This window comes from Eleginops maclovinus, chromosome 16 (assembly GCF_036324505.1).
Source record: "Eleginops maclovinus isolate JMC-PN-2008 ecotype Puerto Natales chromosome 16, JC_Emac_rtc_rv5, whole genome shotgun sequence".
In the NCBI taxonomy this organism is placed as follows: Eukaryota; Metazoa; Chordata; class Actinopteri; order Perciformes; family Eleginopidae; genus Eleginops; species Eleginops maclovinus.
This window is the reverse complement of record NC_086364.1, coordinates 23947919-23968296: the sequence shown is the minus strand read 5'-3', so window position 1 is coordinate 23968296 and position 20378 is coordinate 23947919. Positions and strand designations below refer to the sequence as shown.

The 20378-nt window shown below is 43.2% G+C and overlaps 1 protein-coding gene and 1 long non-coding RNA gene across 4 annotated transcripts in view; one reads left to right on the top strand and one right to left on the bottom strand.

The window, feature by feature from the left end:
* The window catches only part of LOC134878066 (thyroid hormone receptor alpha), an 88917-nt gene extending 69135 nt beyond the window's left edge, over positions 1–19782 (top strand). For 2 of the 3 annotated variants that reach the window (XM_063903851.1, XM_063903850.1), the window contains 8 exons: positions 1674–1902; positions 8789–8850; positions 9703–9824; positions 11396–11543; positions 12399–12604; positions 14883–15029; positions 16655–16913; positions 17409–19782. In XM_063903851.1, coding sequence (XP_063759921.1) covers positions 1850–1902; positions 8789–8850; positions 9703–9824; positions 11396–11543; positions 12399–12604; positions 14883–15029; positions 16655–16913; positions 17409–17659 — 1248 coding nt within the window. In that variant the 5' untranslated portion in view covers positions 1674–1849 and the 3' untranslated portion in view covers positions 17660–19782. Of the gene's footprint in view, positions 1–1673; positions 1903–6023; positions 6240–8788; positions 8851–9702; positions 9825–11395; positions 11544–12398; positions 12605–14882; positions 15030–16654; positions 16914–17408 lie in introns of those variants that run through there. The other variant, XM_063903852.1, reaches the window with a different exon arrangement.
* On the bottom strand, positions 11080–15296 carry LOC134878082 (uncharacterized). The gene is made up of 3 exons (XR_010167650.1): positions 14844–15296; positions 12277–12579; positions 11080–11558 (listed from the first exon to the last, which is right to left on the bottom strand). It is a non-coding gene; the product is annotated as an uncharacterized LOC134878082 (long non-coding RNA).
* Positions 19783–20378: the final 596 nt, after the last annotated feature.

The following is a 20378-nucleotide window of genomic DNA, read 5'->3' as shown; positions in this document are numbered from 1 at the left end:
ATTAACCGGATGGTGTTATTGTCTCCCCTGCTATATAATATTAGCAATTTGCCTTGTAAATAAATCAGTACATATTATATATCCCGCAAAGAACCCAGAGGCTCGGAGGGCTTCACGGTCTGTTCAGATGCACTGAGACCCTCGCAGTAACGAACAGCTACCATGTCTTCTTCTACCTAAAGAAACCCTGCAATTAACCTGGTGGAGAACCACAGAGGAGGATCCCCCCCCCCTACCCCAGGACAGACAGATGTACAGCATAGATTTAATGATTGAATTAAATTACAACATAGATAATCCACATTTAAATAAAAGAGGGTTTTAAAATGCATGTACCTGTGTGTTCCTGCAGAGTGAGGGGAGGTCAGCTGAGGTCACATGATGAGACTCTGCTGCCCTCCTGTGGCTGCTCCTCACAGGAGGGACCACTGAGGGTCTTACAGGGTATCCCACAGCCTCACAGTGGCTCCCTTTCAAATATAAATGTATATAAATATAAGGATTTTAAGAAAAAATGTGCAATACAAGATCAAGTAAAATCCAACAGAAAAAATGATGCAAACATAAGAAGTTAAATCAAAAAAGAGGAAAAAATCAAATTCAAATATTTTAAGAAATTTATGAAATAAATAATATTTGATTCTTTAGTTTTTATTTAACCCATTTTCAAATCATGTCTCTTCACACTGGCATATCCTCCCTGATCACACGTCTTCTATTGTTATTGATTATACTGTCTTGTTTGTTTGTGTGTCTTGCACGGCTACCTTGCCAGCCTTGGAAGGCGCCAGTGTAAATAACATGTGTTATCACCCCCCTGCTCCTCTGCACTCTCTCACTGGGTCATGTAGCTGTGAAGTCTGCAGTAGAGTTCCCCCTGAGTTCCAGTCGAGCGTTGTGAGGACCTTATGGAAAATTAGATTTGTCTGTTTCCTGTAATGGATGCAGGACTGTGAACACAGAGGAGTCTTTGTGAAGTCAGAATAAAAGCATGCAGCGAGGAGAAAGAAGAACGAACCGAGACAAAAGATCGGACACGATTTGATTTGTTTAAAACTCCTTCCTTCGGTTTAGTCTAAAATTATAGTCTGGACATTAGCGTCCTATAATAAATGAACAATAAGGAGGAGTAAAACCGTGATATCATTTAACCTAAGGGTTACTTTATGTGTGCTTTTCTGGGAATGAACAGCTTAATTAATTCAATTGAATAAAGTTCATAAACTGCTTCGAAGGAGATAAAAGAACTGAACCTCCTTAAATTACCTTTTATTTACTCATTGTTAAAAATAGGAATAAATTATGGACCAACCTAATAAAGCAAACAATATTTGTTTAGATATTATTAAAACTGTAGTGTGTTAACAAAACCAATATATAAAAAATATGATGTTTTTTATGTTTAAAAGTATATCAAAATTAATTAATAGACAATATTATGATGATGTAAAGTTTATCGTGGTATACATTAACAAACCAAATAATTGAATCAAATCAAATATGGAATAAAGTAACATTAAAATCAATATTCAAATCATAAGAGCTATTTAATATATTAACATTATAAATATAAAAAGAATATATTAAAGGCTTTATTTCAAGATGTGTATATATCTCTATATATTTTTACTTCATATTTTATGATGATTTTAATGTCTGTTTTCTCTCTCCAGCGTTCTGATGCTTCCACTGATGTCCCGCCCCCCTGTGCCCCTCTCAACCAATCCCTACGCAGACTATCAGATGGCTGTCGAGTGACGGGCCCGCCGGCGAATGCTGAGCAGGCTGGCCAGCTCGAGGCCCACCTCCTCCTGTCCTGTGATTGGCTGCCGGACAGGACTGAGGCTACATGGAACCAATGTCCAACAAGCAGGACAGCAACTCAGAGGGAGACGAGAAAGGGTGAGTGTGTGTGTGTGTGTGTGTGTGTGTGTGTGTGTGTGTGTGTGTGTGTGTGTGTGTGTGTGTGTGTGTGTGTGTGTGTGTGTGTGTGTGTGTGTGTGTGTGTGTGTGTGTGTGTGTGTGTGTGTGTGTGTGTGTGTGTGTGATGTAATCATGAGAAGAGATGATTGCTGGATAGCAGTGATGGATGAGAGAATGAATGAATGCGGTTTTTCACATGATATTTTATATTTTGTTGAATATTATAAAGAAGAGTGGAGGAGTATGGATGCATTTCTCAGGGATGAAAGTTTAGTGTGAGGAGGATTCTCAGAAGAACAAGTGATTAATAACAGATGAGTGCTTGTGCAGCTTTATAAATAGAAAGAGGAGAGGGAGGGGCGCAGTGTGGTTGGTATTTTTTTGGAGAGGTAAAAAAAGGAAGACAGAACATTCTGTCACGCTGCAATCTGCACACACTACGCCATCAGACACGTGCAGACACACACCACACACACACACACACACACACACACACACACACACACACACACACACACACACTCAGCTTCAATAAATAACAGAGAAGTAGAAGTGAACACCGAGCTAAAATTTAAACCCCATGATACTTGAGTTACAGAGTATAGAGACACATGAAATGAGTCAGCATATCCTCTTCCCTGGTCTGGAGGTCAATGGTTTTCTGAATGTGTTTTTGGTTTTTAGCCTCAAATAAGGTCTGTGGTTCACACAAACTGAGGAGACATTCATTATACGAGAAGAAATACATCAGTAAATACCCCACTATAAAAAACGGAGGCTGTAAACAAGTGTCTAAATGAGACGACTAGACGTCATCATGCCCAACATTAGCCTCCTTTAGCTTAGCGGTGGTGACGTGAAGTCATGTGACCGTGCTGTAGTTCCTTTATAGCCCAACATTAGCCGCCTTTAGCTTAGCGGTGGTGACGTGAAGTCATGTGACCGTGCTGTAGTTCCTTTATAGCCCAACATTAGCCGCCTTTAGCTTAGCGGTGGAGACGTGAAGTCATGTGACCGTGCTGTAGTTCCTTTATAGCCCAACATTAGCCGCCTTTAGCTTAGCGGTGGAGACGTGAAGTCATGTGACCGTGCTGTAGTTCCTTTATAGCCCAACATTAGCCGCCTTTAGCTTAGCGGTGGTGACCTGAAGTCATGTGACCGTGCTGTAGTTCCTTTCTAGCCCAACATGTTTTGAGAAGACGAGAGGCTTTTATTTTGGTGACTGTGAGCGTTGGTGAAGCCGTCACCATGGTAACCTTCATGTCGTACACAAAGTATTAGCAGCTTCTACCTGGGGAGGTGATTAGGATCTGGTAGAGGCCGCTGAGCCTGTGTGGGAGCAGATGGGCTTTTATCAGCAGACTACAAGTGTGTGTGTGTGTGTGTGTGTGTGTGTGTGTGTGTGTGTGTGTGTGTGTGTGTGTGTGTGTGTGTGTGTGTGTGTGTGTGTGTGTGTTGTGTGTGTGTGTCCTGTGTGTGTGTGTGTGTGTGTGTGTGTGTACATTAATGCATCATTTATTAAAAACCTAGTCACTTATATGATTCTGAAACTTTTTACAATTTGGTATAGTTACTTTTACATTTCCTGTGTGTGTGTGTGTGTGTGTGTGTGTGTGTGTCTGGATTATGATCAGTGAGGGCAGATGGAGCCTCAGAAAGCAGAGGACAGATCAGGACGCTGAGTGTGTGACATCAGAGGATTGTCGCTTTGTTTTGGTGTGTGTGTGTGTGTGTGTGTGTGTGTGTGTGTGTGTGTGTGTGTGTGTGTGTGTGTGTGTGTGTGTGTGTGTGTGTGTGTGTGTGTGTGTGTGTGTGTGTGTGTGTGTGTGTGTGTTTCTCAGAGTCATTGAGCAAACACGTGTCCTTGTGAGTGCTGCCTCATGCCCGGATTCCCCCCCCCCTCTATTATGTCTGAGTCACACAAACACACACAGAACATCAATGTCATGTTGGTAAACCACCAGAGTTTTAAAAAAAAAACTTTAGGACGTGAGATCATCCCAAGAATTGATCCGAAAAGTCTCCACAACATCAGCCAATGTCAGAAATGGAAGAAGTGATCATTTTGAAAAAATGGACAGACATTTTGAAAAGTCCAGATTTAGAAACAAAAGTCAAAAAGTGTAGGAAACAAGATAATGAAAAGAATCTGATCTTTTTGGGAAAAAATCTGATTCTTAAGAACTTGTCGTAAATTCAAAAATGTTGAGAACAGAAATGGGAGACAAAAGGGAGGGAGGGAGGGAGGGAGGGAGGTAGGAGGTAGGTAGGTAGGTAGGTAGGAGGTAGGTAGGTAGGTAGGTAGGTAGGTAGGAAGGTAGGTAGGTAGGTAGGTAGCTAGGTAGGGAGGGAGGGAGGGAGGACGGACAGCCGGTTGGTAGGGAGGGAAGGAGGGAGGGAGGTGGGTAGGGAGGGAGGAAGTAGGTAGGTAGGTAGGTAGTCAGGTAGCTAGGTAGGGAGGGAGGGAGGGAGGTAGGACGGACAGCCGGTTGGTAGGGAGGGAGGGAGGTGGGTAGGGAGGGAGGGAAGGAGGTAGGTAGGTAGGTAGGTAGGTAGGGAGGTAGGGAGGTAGGGAGGTAGAGAGGGAGGTAGGACGGACAGCCGGTTGGTAGGTCCTGTAAGTACAGTGAAATGTCGGGGTGAAGTAAACTTGCATGCTGGGCAGCTTGAAGCCTCTATAATCAGCCCTGTTCAGGGGGTCCTGGATCCAGATGTGGGCTTCACAACAACTGGCAGAGATTAAACCTGCAGACCCCAGAGAGCCGCTGCAGGCTAACTCAAGATATGAAACATCTCGCTGTCCTCAGGAGACTGCAGCACACTGCTTCAGAACGCCGTTATGTAACGCAGTCAGCATTAAAGCCTGAGTGAGTGTGAGGAAGACCGGAAACTGTTAGGTTCTCCTGGGGACCAAATGAAGAGAGCAAAGTGGAAGGGGTGAAAGAGACGGGGGGGATTAAAACAAGATGCCAGGTGACCGAGACGAGAGATGAAGGAGAAAGCACGAGCGTTAATATACTTCTGTGCTTGCATCAACTGTATGAATGCATAAGAGCGTACCAATGCAAAGTATGGCACAAAGCACTCTGAGTACTCGGATAGTACTCTCATGACGGTCCAGATTTTGAGTGAGGAATGTTGGACACTTCTCAAACTCAACGACCTTCATCATGGCAACCTAGCTGAAGCTAAGCTATAAGCTCTTTAAGCTCTGTTACTGTACGAATAAAAGAAACTGGGTTTTCCTTGTGACACAATGAAGCCACCATTCATTCTATTGGTTTTAATGAAGCAGGTAAATGCATTGAATGATAACGATGCTAGCTCGCTAATGGTAGCTTCTAGTGACGGCTACGTGACACGGATTTCGTTCAGACATTGCAAGAGTGTACGGCATGCATTGTAGGAAGGATGGTGTGTTAGTATAAACTCGGAGGACTGTTGGGACGTAGCATGTGTTTATTCTAAGCTGCTAACTTTTGGTGATACCGAAAGTGAAGTCATTTAAGAATCCGTTTAGCTGTAGCTAACCCGCTCATTCCCTCTTTAGCTCCTTAGCTTTAGCCTACACTTTCATATGTATGTTCAGAAACATATTGTGACAATCTAGAGGCTAACCGTGATCACTTTGCTATTGTCTGTAGAAATAGAACGCTCTGTTAATACGAACGCTCGCATTTTAGTTTGGATTATTTTCAATTCCCTCAGGTAACATTCATGCATTAACTGCATCATGTTTCATTTTTGAAAGTGGAGAAATTTCCACTTTTTTTCAGTTTTTGACTCGAGCTGATTAAAACATTTGGCAGATTATTGATAATCGTTTGTTGCAGCCCTAGAAGAAAGTCTATAATGGAGACCAAAATGAGAGAAGAAAGTGACTTTGCAGCGTCAGATTGGATAAACTGAACACAGTGAGGAAGTGAGGACAGGCAGGGGAGGATCCACACACACAGGGGTGAGATAGGGAGAGAGAGAGGGAGGGAATATCCAGAGCAGCCTCCCTCCAGCAGCCACAGTGAGGCAGACAGCCAGCCTCTCTCCGCTGACAGCAGCAGCTCCAGGCCGGGGATTTAAGGACCTCCACACACACACACACACACACACACACACACACACACACACACACACACTCCTGCTTTTGAAGAAGTGGAACTGTTGCGATACTAATCCGAGTGTGTGCATGCTGAGCGGGACACGTGCGCTGCTGCTGGGAGGCTGAGGCTGCAGGAGGAGACGCACGCTTTCTCTCTGCTCCGCTCAAACTCCTGCAGAATCAGCAACATGCATATCCTGCAGCCGTACTGCATCAACAGGTCGGTGTGTGTGTGTGTGTGTGTGTGTGTGTGTGTGTGTGTGTGTGTGTGTGTGTGTGTGTGTGTGTGTGTGTGTGTGTGTGTGTGTGTGTGTGTGTGTGTGTGTGTGTGTGTGTGTGTGTGTGTGTGTGTGTGTGTGTGTGTGTGTGTGTGTGTGTGTGTCAGCATGTATTATTTGTAATGTCGGTAAATGTTGTACTTCAGGACATTAATGCACTAATTGGATTTCCTGACGATTATTCAGTTAAAAGTAGTTATATTTAAATTTTTGGGGAATTTTCTAAATGAAACTTGATTCTTTTCGGACTGCTCAGTCATTCATTTCTTTGGTATTTTGTTTGGTAGTTAAATCATTTTAAACTTTACGTTATCTTCAACAGATAGAGCCTTTTTCCGCTGCCGGTCCTGAACTGTGGAACGACCTCCCATTGCACATTAGACAAGCCCCTTCACTGCCCGCTTTTAAAACTCGTCTTAAAACCCATTTCTATTCCTTGGCTTTTAACCCAGCATGAGACTCTGTTCCTGTTTTTGTTTCATTGGTCTTGGTTCCATGTGCAGCACTTTGTTTCAGCTGCGGTTGTTGATGATCTTGCCTGGGTGAGAGCGAGAAGCTGTGACTCTTCCTCATCTCTGTTAATGTTAGTGGTTCTCTGAAAGCATGCTCAATTCCCAGTAAAGCTTTATCCAGCACAGCACCGAGCAGCTGATGCCTTCAGGACGCACGTAATGCATTTCCATGGTGGTGCGTTTAAGGACTGAACTAAAGGACCCACTGTTTCAAAAATGACTTCTGCCACCGTGTTGTGAGAGAACGGGAAGATGATTATATACTCATTTTCAAACCAGCCAAACCAGTGAGAGTGCTGCTGCATTATGGTCTCAAATCTGTGAGAAACTCCTGACCATGCTTCCTCACATGTTGAAGCATGGTCAGATGCTTCATCGTGGGAAAGAAGGCCACTGTTTGCTAACATATTCATCATAAAAACGCTCCATGATAAGGTATAAGTATTTCAGATGTTCTGCTGGTCTTAGTGGTTACATTGGTTCTTGTTTTGGTTGTTGTTTAGGTCTGCTGCGCCATCTTTTATACGGGCGTCCAGAATTGATCACCTCATACCAGATCTTCCTAGAGAAACCGCTGCTCTAGCCAACAAATCAGCATTCTTTCAGTCCCTAATCTGATCATAAAAGTAAAACCAGGCGTTCGTATTGAACCGTTAATCCATAATCCTGATCCAGACTCTGACTGAAGAACACACTGACTGCTGCGGGCCAGAGCAGAGCTGGAGAACATTTAAGAGCTGCAGCGATTCATCAAAGAGGAGAAAAATGGGCAACTGGTTTGATTATTTTCTACTTATTCCTTAGGTAATTGTTATGAAGTATTGTTGGGTTTTAGGACTGACAATCACATGGGAAGTTAAATATTTAGATTAAAGCAAAGAACATAGGCCAGATAATCTGTAGAAAGTAGAATATTTAGCAGCTGAAGAGTCAGATATATTTCCTCCAGGAGTGGGAGGGAAGTGAACGGTGTGTCAGGTGGAATGCTGGGATGCTTCCTCGTGTGTTCATAGGCAGATGTTAGGCAACGCATTTCCCGTCAGAAGTTAAAGAACAGGGATATTTTCAGGTGTTTTGAGCTGGTTCTGCTGACCCCTAGTGGCCCAAAATATGAACGAAGCCTTGAATTGCACAGAGAACACCGTCCCGCAGTTTAAAGGCGACTACGTCTTTATTTAAACGGTTATTTTTGCACAGTAATTATAATAGGAAGTGTTATTATGTGCTCTGACTCCCCATGGCTCGCATCGTCACTACACCTCTGTCCGATGAGTCTGAGTACCGACTTCTGTTGTGGAAACACCTTCCTGACCTCCATAAAATGACATTTATTGAATCTGTGTGTGTGTGTGTGTGTGTGTGTGTGTGTGTGTGTGTGTGTGTGTGTGTGTGTGTGTGTGTGTGTGTGTGTGTGTGTGTGTGTGTGTGTTCTGTCTCGCCATGTGCACAGCGGCAGATCTGCAGACTGTGACGTCACAGGATTTTTTCTTTTTTGGAATGGAGGTGGGGGCGGGGGGGAGGCAAAGTGGATTTGACAGCCAACGAGAGGAACAGAGGGGGGGGGGGGAGGGGAGGGCTGTTACATAATACCGCTGTGGAAGTTTTGAAAGAGGAGATGGAAACAGAGCAGGAAGGAAATACACAGTGGTGCAGAGATGTCGTATTTTGTGTTGTTCCCTGAAGGCAGCATCGCCCTGGTCCAATGGGATTCCTCCCTGGGATTTTGGGTTATTGTGATTATATTAGATTTGAGTGTGTGAGGATTTGCTGCTTTACATCTGTTTGCATCATAGAATATTAATATGATATAGTGTTATATTAATATAAACACAAGATGATCTAGAAAGTCAAATGAAGGCCAAATAATAAATAATCATAATTAAATGAATTAATGACAAAACAAATAATAATACAATTATTAATAATAATTAAAGTTGAAAATGTATGTTTAAATGTGCTGTCTCTCTCTCCTCCGTCAGGTGGCCAGATGTGCCGAAGAGAAAGAGTAAGAACAGCCATTGTTCGGGGAAGAGCGTGTCAGGTAAACATGCATCCTCTCTTCGTGTTGTTATCCACAAACAAACAAACAATTTGATATTCCTTTAACCCTGCTCCAGTGTGCAGAGGATCACATGATGTCTCCTGAGGTTTAATGTGTCATTGCTGAGTAGAAGTAGAATCGGAGGATGAAACCCTCTTTATTAGTCACATACATGCACACAGCAGAGCACACACAGTGAAATTGGTCCTCTGCATTTAACCCATCCTAGTACTAGGAGCAGTGGGCAGCTATCGTGAGATACTCTCATGTTTTATTTTCCTAGTCTCTGCTCTCAGAGGCTTCGTTAGCTCAGCAGGTGACAACACATGGGGTTGTAGATCTGTAATCAGACCTCTGAAGGTTCAAAACTACAGAATCAGACACGATTGACAGTTTTAATTCATTGGTGGCTTTTTTTACGTGAATAATAATCATTTAATGTCCCGCATGGTGACTCAAAGATGAGGATAACCTCTTATTGAATTTAAGGACATGTGCATTTAGATATCTGTGTACACCACACATGACCTCTGGATGACACTGCACTTTCTTTTAGATTTTCTCCAGAAAATAGACCTGTCAGCATCTGGAAACCTCCGTGCTACAGGATCTCCTTCTGGTTTAACATATTGTTGAATTCTGCAGCTGCAAGGGATTATGGGATGGCATTTCCTCTCCTAAAGGATGCTGTAGTGTTACCTAAAGGAGATAACAAAGGAAGCATTGAAGCTCCTCTCCTCGTTCCCTCCGATAGAAACCTCCCTGAGAGACAACAGTAACCACTCACCTCCCTCCCTCCCTGACCCCTCGTCCTCACCACCTTCTCTCCCCACCTTGTCTCCTCTCCTCTAGCTCTTAGTGTCTCTGTTCCAGGATACATCCCCAGCTACCTGGAGAAGGACGAGCCCTGCGTGGTGTGTGGAGACAAAGCCACCGGGTACCACTACCGCTGCATCACCTGCGAGGGCTGCAAGGTACGACACCCCCCCACCCCCCAGCACACGTTGTACAAGAACTCGTTCAGTGTCTTTTTATAGTTCCTGGATTTGAAAGAGGAGCTTGAAACAAAACCAAGAGGTTAACGTGACCAGCTCTGTCCTGAACAGCTGATTGAATCTGCTCCTGATTATGTTTGCCTGTTCTCTTCAATATCTCCATCACTTCAGGAATGTGGCTCCAGAGTAAACTGTCCTCTGGCACGACAAATATTTAGAAACTACATCCGTTTTTAATTCTTTATCAGCGCTAACAGAAGGGCCTGTTTTTATCTCTCCGTCTCACAGAACAAATTCACTTTATATTCAAGCAACAAATCGGATCAAAGCTCCAAGTCTGATGCTTTTGAGCTGAGAAAAATCCATTAAGTCATATTTATATTTCCTATGAAGCTGCATAAGAATATCCCATATGAGGAACTATTTTGAATGTTTAGGTTGGATAAATTAGATGTAACGACTCAGCTGGCCGAGGTACAACAGAAGTCTCAACCTTAGTTTGGATTGTTGCGTCTAATATCATTTTCTTTCTTCGATTAACCAATTAAAGGCTCCGACAGAAGCCCTTTGTGTTCACGAGAATTACATTTGGATTACACATCTCCTAGAGGAGCGAAATGTGTCTCCTTTAAACTCTTGGAAACCAGAAACAGAATCCAGGTTGATGCTGAGCTACTGAAGTTATTCGACAGTAAGCTTTGTTGTCTTTGTTTATCGGCAGTAATGCAGAAGACAAAACCCAGCGATGTGTTCTCCAATGCTCGGCCTCCTGTTGTCTCTGAAATTGCTCAGGAAATAAGACGCACTGAAGTCCTGCTGGGAGGTCTTCACATAGATTTGAATAAATGTGTCTTTGTTGGTTTGCACTTTATTTGGATATGCATTCAGAGAGATTTTATGAGATAAGAGACCACATGTTCTTTTGGTAATTGCCACAGAAAAATGTTTAATCACTGAATTTAATTTTGAGGACTTTTTGGGGTCATTATTTCCTCTTTCCTGTGTGAAGAAAGGTCTGAAAAAATAAGAAAATGATACTTAAATAAATTAGTTTGTGGAAATAAATAAAAACATTTTTCAAAATGAAAAAAGTTTTTAAATCAACTCAAAATAAATTCAAACAAAATGAATACAAAGAAGGAGCACTTTAAAACATATGAAGGTTCTCTTTCAGGTATCCCAAATGTAAAGATATGTCTGAAATACAAATATAAAAAGTCCAACAGAAGTAAATTATTTTGGGGAAATAAATAGACTGAAATATGCAAATCGAAATTTAGAAAATATGAAAATAAGGTTTTTAATAAATACAAATACAAAGTATTTCTGAAAAACAATAGAAAATATAGATTATAAAAAGGGAAAATGAAAACATCTTGAACCAAGAACATTTATTCACTGCCTTTTATTTGGAGGTCTCTGAGTTGCATATTTCCTGTCAATCTCTGAATGCTTTTTCTATCTCTGCTTGGTTTTCATAAGCCCCCCTTGTCCTTCCTTTATTTAACCCTCTCCTCTGCGTCTCCCTCCCTTTCCTCCTCTCTTTTCAGGGCTTCTTCCGCAGAACCATCCAGAAGAACCTGCACCCGGCCTACTCCTGTAAATATGAAGGCTGCTGCATCATCGACAAGATCACCCGCAACCAGTGCCAGCTGTGCCGCTTCAAGAAGTGCATCGCCGTGGGCATGGCCATGGACCGTGAGTATTATATCCCTGCTGGCAGAACAGAGAAACCCATGAGGATAGGTTTCAACAAGCACAGAGAAGGACATTTCTACACTGGAAGAAAGGCTGCTCTGAAAACAGGGTGCCTATTTAAAGAGGGAACACACACATAATCAGATTTCATGTTCAGGATGATATTAAATTAATTCAGCCGTACAGCTGCTCCTGTGTTTAAAGGAAATTGACTCCTATCACAAGGGTGGAACAAATGTCCAAATAAAAAACACACGGCTCTTTATTAACAAGATATGTTTCACGGTGTGTTTGAAGATTACGAACATACATTTAATTTAATGCAACCTAATATATTTATCCTTTCAGCTGTCAGTATTTCCCTGGGTGTTATGCAGGTCTCTATGGAGTCTGTAAAATAAGTCATATGTGTTTATTATTTCCAGGTGTGGAGTGTGTGAGACTGAACACATGGATTAAGGAAGTTAATCAGAAATTTCCCCCAAAAGGTTTAAATAGATGAAATAAAGAAGTAGATATAAAACAATGTACAACTAAATGAAATATATATATTTTAAATACATTTAAATAAATAAGAAATGACTTCAAACAAAAAGCGGGACAGGGAAAATCAAACAGGGACAGCAAAAACATGATACACATTTAAATAGATATTACAGCCAATCAAGAAAGTCAGTTTACATCACGTTAGACATTTAGAAACATTAAAGCCATCATTTACTTTTAACGTTACCTATAGTCATTCAGCTTCAGTTCAGATATCAGAGATTAAAAAGAGTCCTGCAGTCACAGTGCGTGATGACATGTAGCATGTAGCATGTAGCATTAACCCCCGTTATGTTTCCCGCCTCTCAGTGGTGCTGGACGACTCCAAGCGCGTGGCGAAGCGGCGTCTGATCGAGGAGAACCGGCAGAAGAGAAAGAGGGAGGAGATGGTCCGGACGCTGCAGACCCGGCCGGAGCCCGACACCCCCGAGTGGGAGCTGATCCGCATGGTGACGGAGGCCCACCGGCACACCAATGCCCAGGGGTCCGCCTGGAAACAGAAGCGCAAGTTCCTGGTGAGCTTTTAGTTTGGAGACACGTGTTCGTAATAAAACCCAAATGTGTTTTAGAGCTCTTGTTGATCCTTTGACGGATTGGATTTAACCTAGGAACGCCTTCTTCTGCTGCTGCCTTTCCATCCAACATCAAGTTAAATCAAAGACTCAAAAGGAGGCTTTTGTTTCCGTATCTCACGGTCCGTCTGTGTCTTCTCCTCCCATTAGTTCTGCATGCATTTAAGTTCTGGTTTTGTGGTGGTGGTTGTGGGAATCTTTCACAGGGCAGAGAGAGTTCTGTTTGCCTGTGAGTTAAAGAAGGTGGGAGGTGTGGTCTGTATGTTTTGTTATGTCGTTAGCCTGGAAATAAAGGTATTGCCTGCAGTTGGGTCCTACCTGCTCTGATCACTGTAAGCATCATCTTTTCAAATCCAGTCAGAGAACTGTAAAGCCTGGCACATGTTTACGTGATCTTCACTTCAATAGTCCTCCAGTAATAGCTGTCTGTTGATCCACGGGCTCAATGCTAACAGGAACTGCTCATAGCCCATTCTGCAAACTTTAAATGGTGCCCATTTGCTTTATTGGAGCTTGGCCCTCCCAAATTGACCAAAGACAATAGTGTGGAGAGTCAATAATATGTGTCGTCAGATGCACCCTCAGGTGACTCACTGTGTTAGACTTTAAATGCAATTATCTTTTCATGTGATGTGTTGCAAGCTAACTCATAGTAGAAACTAAACTGAAGCCTTGGTATGTAAAATCTACAGAAGGCTCACCGGCTTTTGAGTGTGCAACATAATCCATGAAAGCACAATGTGGAATTTACCCAAGGAATATAATTAATGATGTCATATTTTCATTAATGCTCGCCTGATCAGGCGACTCGGTGGGATTACCACGCGTAAGCCTCGCTCACACTGTGTGGACCTGTCCCTCTGATTTGTATTAGTAACTGGCCGTGTACACACAGAAGTTCAGCCCAGCTTTCATGGTGCTGCAGCTCATTATTACAAAATCCCGCGCCCACACAACGTCGCTCAAAGTTCCACTTCCAAAATGACACGAGCTCGCCGCACGAGAGACGGCTTCTTGTCCTTTTTGACAGCTCTGGTTTCATCAGGGACTCATGCATGTGCCTCCACCACTGACGGTTACCTTAAACAAAGTTAAAGTCGAGCATTACATGAGTGCAAAGATCCACGAGTAGGATTCTCTCTTGGGTGGCGAGAGGTCAAGTCCCGGACGAGCCCCCCAATGTGTCACAACCCGGCTTTTAGGCCAAGACAAAATAACGTGAAAGGGCATAACGGATGAGGGTGGACTTATGTACTGTATTTAAAGAGGCCCTATTATGCTCTTTAGGGGTTTTCCTCCACAGGTTTGAGTGCATGTAAATGGTCTGCAAGGACTCACATTCTCCATTGGACTTACTGACTTCAGTGAAATCACTATGGAACTTTCGCTCTGCGATCCGCTAGCGCTCCAACACATTGTAGGCTAAGGGGCGGGACATCTCTAAGTGGTGGACCTATCCCAACAGAGCCAGCCAGCTAACCAATCAGAGCTCTGGTTTCAGACAGAGAGTGAAAAGCACAGGCAGTATGAGAAAAATAAAGAGCTTTTTGAGACACAGAATATTATTTAAATCAGAAATGTTAAGAGGAGTGTAAACCAGAGATAGTGCCAGACAGGTAGCGGCTCTCAGGAAGGAGTCCAAAGGAAAGTCAGAGCGACTCTGGAACGCTCTTTTAACCCCGTTAGCGCAGCCACTAGGGGCCGTCAATGAGGGCTGCCTTCAAGGACAAAGGGAACAATTGTTAAAGGCAACACATAGTAGGGCAGTGTCCGTCAACAACATTACCGTGTCTGAAGGTCTGCCAAAATAAAACCGCTCTTAGGGAGAGCAGCACTTCAGGGCCTACAGAGGATAGAAGGACGGCCAAGAGCAGTGATCGAACGATGTGGAACAATTTTGCAGTACTTCTTCTTTGTCCGTGCTTTATTTAAACTTACTAAGATACCTGTGCAGGAATGAAGTCCTCTTAACCTATGATACCATGGAAAATGGAAATAAGTACTGAGCCTAGAAATGTTTCCCCATCCCAAACCTGTCCATACTGAACACGCTGGGCGATACATGCGCAGCAGTATGTGTGGTTTCAGGGAAATGTGTTGGAGTTCGCTCCCTTCCACTGCCTCTCTTTGCTTCTTTTGGTCAAATAAATGAACGGCAGATTTGTCAAGAAAGGAAACAAACTTGAGAATAATTCCAGTTCCTCTCTTGTCCCGTTTCCAGTCGGATGATATCGGCCAGGGTCCGATGATTCCCACCTCCGACGGAGACAAGGTGGACCTGGAAGCCTTCAGCGAGTTCACCAAGATCATGACCCCGGCCATCACACGCGTCGTCGACTTCGCCAAGAAGCTCCCCATGTTCTCAGAGGTATGTTCACAGGGGGAGGAGGTGCTCAGTATTATAAGTGAGTAAAAGAAACAATACTTAAATGTAGAAATACTCTGCATTCAAACAGTGCTTCAGTACCAACGGTTCAGCATCAAAATGTTAAGTACGAAAGGTAAATTAAACACTGAATATCTTCACCTTAATATCTGGGGACTTCAGTCGACCATCCGTCCCCAGAATGCCTCCCAGTATCAGTGGTCGTACACTTTGGTCCTCTTTGGGCCACCGCACAACAACCGTTCCTTATCAGACTTAATACTAGGACTAATGGTGTCTCAATTTAGACACTCCCCTCAGTACAGTGCATGTTGTACACTGAATACATTGTGCAGTGTGGGAATTGTGACCATGTAGTGGCCGGGGAAGCTCTTTACCTGTACGTGCATTTCCCGCAGACATTAAGTGCCAGATGTTTTTAAACAGGCATATTTTCAAAAATCACTCCTATTTTCAAAAATCTTGTTTTATGAAAAATGTTTGTATTAGATCAGAAATCCTCGAGCCATTGCACAGCGGGGTTGACTATTACTGCAAAAGGAAAGAGAATATAAAACCAAAATGTTCACCAGCCAGTATCAGACGCAGCAAGGAGTAGTAGCATCCTCTGGTTCAGCTGGGCTCGTTAACGCTGTGCCTCCTCATGAAAGACCCACACTAAGTGGGGAAAGTCTGTCAGTGATTTTAGACACAGCTTCTGTTTGTGTGCTGACATCTGAACGTCTCGTTAACTCCGGATGCGTCTCCTGAGCGCCGTTAGCTAACGAGCTGTTGATTGGAAACTTCCTCTTCCTGCCTGTCAGCTCATATTACACTAAATAATCCTCCCCATCTCTCCCTGTCTCTCTATGGAAGATGTGATGACTCACCGCTCACTGATCTCTCTAGAAACGCTGTGTGTGTGTGTGTGTGTGTGTGTGTGTGTGTGTGTGTGTGTGTGTGTGTGTGTGTGTGTGTGTGTCCAGTACAGCACAGCAGAGTATTCCATGAGTGAAAATGGAGTAAAGCCTTTAAAAAAAAGTGACAACATTTTCAAAAAAGTCTAAAAATGGTTAAAGATTATATATTTAAAAAAAGACAAATAATAATAAAGGCAACATTTTAAAAATACCTTAATTTTTCATAAATTACAAAAAAAAGAATACTTCATATTCAGAAACTTGCCTTATGACTTAATATTTGAGAAATGTATACATTTAGAAAACTCACATTAAGAAAAGGCAGTATCTCAAAAATGACTCAATTCGAACTAAACTACTCTAAAATGTTTTCTATAAAATATTTTCTAACGACCTCTAGAAGAGATATATTTTCACAAAAATGAAGTAGTTTAAAAAAACACCTCGTTTAAAGAAAAATCCCTTTTAAAATAAAATAAAGAGGTTTATTTAATTATTGTGAAATCAGCTGTTTAAAAAACCAAATCTGTTTTTGAACTTTCCTTCCTTCCAATAATAACTTTTATTTTAGAAACATTTTTTAAATCATCCATTCAAAAAGAAACTGCAAAATGCACCGTATTATTCAGTCATTACGAATGGATGAAATGTTCTGATCGGAGGAGATGTTGATGCATGGTTTCCTGATGCTTGTCCCGGTGTTCCCAGCTGTCCTGTGAGGACCAGATCATCCTGCTGAAAGGCGGCTGCATGGAGATCATGTCGCTGCGCGCCGCCGTGCGCTACGACCCGGAAAGCGAGACCCTGACGCTGAACGGAGAGATGGCGGTGAAGCGGGAGCAGCTGAAGAACGGCGGGCTGGGCGTGGTGTCGGACGCCATCTTTGATTTGGGCAAGAGCCTGGCTCAGTTCAACCTGGACGACTCGGAGGTGGCGCTGATGCAGGCCGTGCTGCTCATGAGCTCAGGTCAGGGAGACATTATGTCGTCTATATACAGTTTATATATATATATTAAATAAGGCAATGTAATTAGTTATGATGTTCTGCATGCAGTGAAGAGATGTCAATATTCAAACTAACTTTCTTGTTCTTATTCCTGAATTTTCCGCTGTATAATATTAGAAATCAAACACAGTCCTTTATTTTTCCTGTAGGGAAATTGACATTTGCTCCAGAATCGAAAATAAAACTTTGATTAAATTGAATTAAAACAATATGTATGAACGCAGAAGGACTCAAATTAGAATACAAATCTGAAAAGTCCGATTTTTTAGATCTTCAGCAAAAGTGAGAAGTCATAGAAAGTACAGAATTTTTCAGATTCTTAAAAATAAATCTCAATTTGGAGATTTTCTGAGAAAAGCCAGAATTTTGAGAATAATCAGAATTCAAAGCGTGTTTGAACGCACTTATCGTAAGTCGCTGTAAGGCAAATGTAATGTACCCCGCCTCCCCCCACAGACCGATCAGGACTCACCAACGTGGAGAAGATCGAGCAGTGTCAGGAGGCGTACCTGCTGGCGTTCGAACATTACATCAACTACAGGAAGCACAACATTCCCCACTTCTGGCCCAAGCTGCTGATGAAGGTGACGGACCTGCGGATGATCGGAGCGTGCCACGCCAGCCGCTTCCTGCACATGAAGGTGGAGTGTCCCAACGAACTCTTCCCCCCGCTCTTCCTGGAGGTCTTCGAGGACCAGGAAGTGTGACTCGAGAAGTGTTGACACCACGGCCCTCCCTTTAAAAGAACCCTCAACATGGAAGGAAATACATTTGTGGGGGGGGGGTCTGTGGTGGAGAACAAAAGTAGGACATAAACTGGATTTCAGTCTTTTTTAATTCAGTGGGAACGTGCCCTGTGAACTTTGTTTGTTGTCCTTTTTTTCTCACGAGACCCAGCACCTGCCACCAGCAAATCACATCGACTTCACCTGATAGAAACACACACACACACACACACACACACAGACACACACACACAGTTCACAGAGTGGTGCAGGAATGAGTCCTAAAAACCCTGACTTGATTCGTCAATTTAGCACTTCCTTTTCCCCTAATTGGAAGTCAATGGTTTTCTGAATGGAAATCACACGGAGGAATCCCATTGGACCAGGGAGATGATGCCTTCAGGGGGAATACGACATCTCTGCACCACTCTATCCTAAGATTCCTAACAAACTGCCAGGACCGTACCGTGCAAACATATGCAAACTCCAGCCTCCTCAGTGATCTCCTGTTGCACCAGTATGGACAAACAGCTACAATAATGCAACCCCCTCCCCCCGTCACCTCAACCACAGCAAAGTGTTTTATCTCTGGGACCTGACCATCAACTCTCCATGTGTCTCCTTAATACATTTAATCCATCCCCCCCTTCAGTCTGAGTGTTTGTCAACCTACCTCCCCCCCACATACTGACCTCCGTCTGAAACACACCATGACACTCTTACCTCGTTATGTAGTCAAATGTATTTCCACACCACAGTGTTGGAGAGACTTCAGGTAGCTTTATGCTAGTGCTAGCAGTGGGAGCACTCGTCTGAAGCCTTTATCTACGGTGTACGTCCACTAAATGCTCCTCATTCAACCAATTAGTCATATGTTATGTGTTTACATGATTCTGAGTTGAGGTATTCAATCATATAGATCAGTCACTTAAATCCTACGAGTGTTAGCATCAGAATACTCCATTAAGAAGGAACTGCGCTGTCTTCAATGTCGTACAACTGCATCAACAGATCATAGTGAGTGCTTATTGCAACAAGAGTTCAACATTTTGGGAAATATCTGCTTTCTTGATGAGAGTGCCATGCATATATCTCAAAAATATGAAGCTACAGCTAGATTAGCTTAGCACAAAGACTGGAAACAGAGGGAAACTGTTAGCCTGGTTCTTCCCAATACATAAAAGCTACACGTTAATTCTTTACGGGGTGTGCCACACTGATCTTTAGATGTTGTAACTTTAGCACGGAGCAAAGGGTTGCCAGCCTAAGTTAAGCAAGTCCTCTGAGTCCTTCAAGATGCTCAAAATGCTTACAAGCTAAGCAAACATTTTTTGGTAAACCTCACCATTTGAAGTGTTATACTCAGTATTGTAACTTTGAAAATAGATTGATATCAACCCTGAGAACTTATAACTGTAATTATTCATTCTGAGCCTATTCAAAATAAAGTGCAGCGTAGCTAAAGGCTACATATGAAGTGATTCCACAGTTTGTATCGTACAGTAACACTTACTGTACTTCAAAATATAGCTAGGTTACTTTATGGAAGAACATTTTAAATGCATGACTAAATCTGCATCGTGCTACTTATTAACACTAACAGATAATACGTACACTAAATATATGAGTATATTAACACAATACCTTTCCACCTCGTACCTCCTGTCTTCATTACCTCGCTCATATTACACCCAGTGGTTTTTATTTTTTCGTATTACCTCATTTGTTTTGTTGTCTCTTCCTTAAAAAAACACTGCGCCGCACTCCCAACCTGTCAATCACACCGTAGCCCCGCCTCCCTGCTGTCTTCTGATTGGTCCATCACAGACAGATAGTGATGGTGATGTCACTGACCTCTGCAAGCCCCTCCCCACCTCACCTGTACCGACACATTCTACCTCACCTGCCCCTCCGTCTGCAAAACACACACACACACACACACACACGCACACACACTCAGTGCACAGATTGACAACATGGACCCGTCAGTGCACAGCGGGCCGTTTGTCAACACTTTGTCCCATTTCTATTTTTTCCCCACCCACCACGAGGGACCAACTTACTTTTTTAAAATTAATCTACAATGACAACGAGCCGGGGGCGGGGTGGGGTGGGGGGGGGGGGGGAGTGAATTTGTGGAATCACAGTGTGCCGATTAAAAGGAAACTGTCAAGCTGGGACTCCAGTGGAAGCCATTTTGGCCCGATTGGGTCAGACCAAGTGGACTTTTGTGGGTGGTGCCTGGGAGAGGAAGGGAGTCAGCAGTATTCGCCTGTAGATATGGCTGGGGATGATGGGGGAGGAGGGGGGAATTGGCGTTATGACTCCAGAAACGGACCCTTGTTTTCCCTTCCCTCGCCTTCGCAGCAGAAATGGACTCCGCCGTTCTGAGCGAAACCCTGAGATCAACACTGCTCCACCAACCATATCCCAAGATGCCATCCACGATAACAAATAACTATCAGGTTTTTTTCTGTTGCACTAAAACCACAATGTCTGTATCCCTTAGTACCTGTCCCTTTACCCCCCCCCCCCCCACCCCTCCTGCTCCCACCTGTCTTAACAATAGAGTTCTGCAGGAATGAGTCCTAAACCCTGAGATAAGTCAGCATTTTCCTGTGTCCTCTTACGGAAGTCAGTGGTGTTCTGGATTTGGTTTTGGTTGCTATCCTGGAATAAGGTCTGTGGCTAACACAAGCTG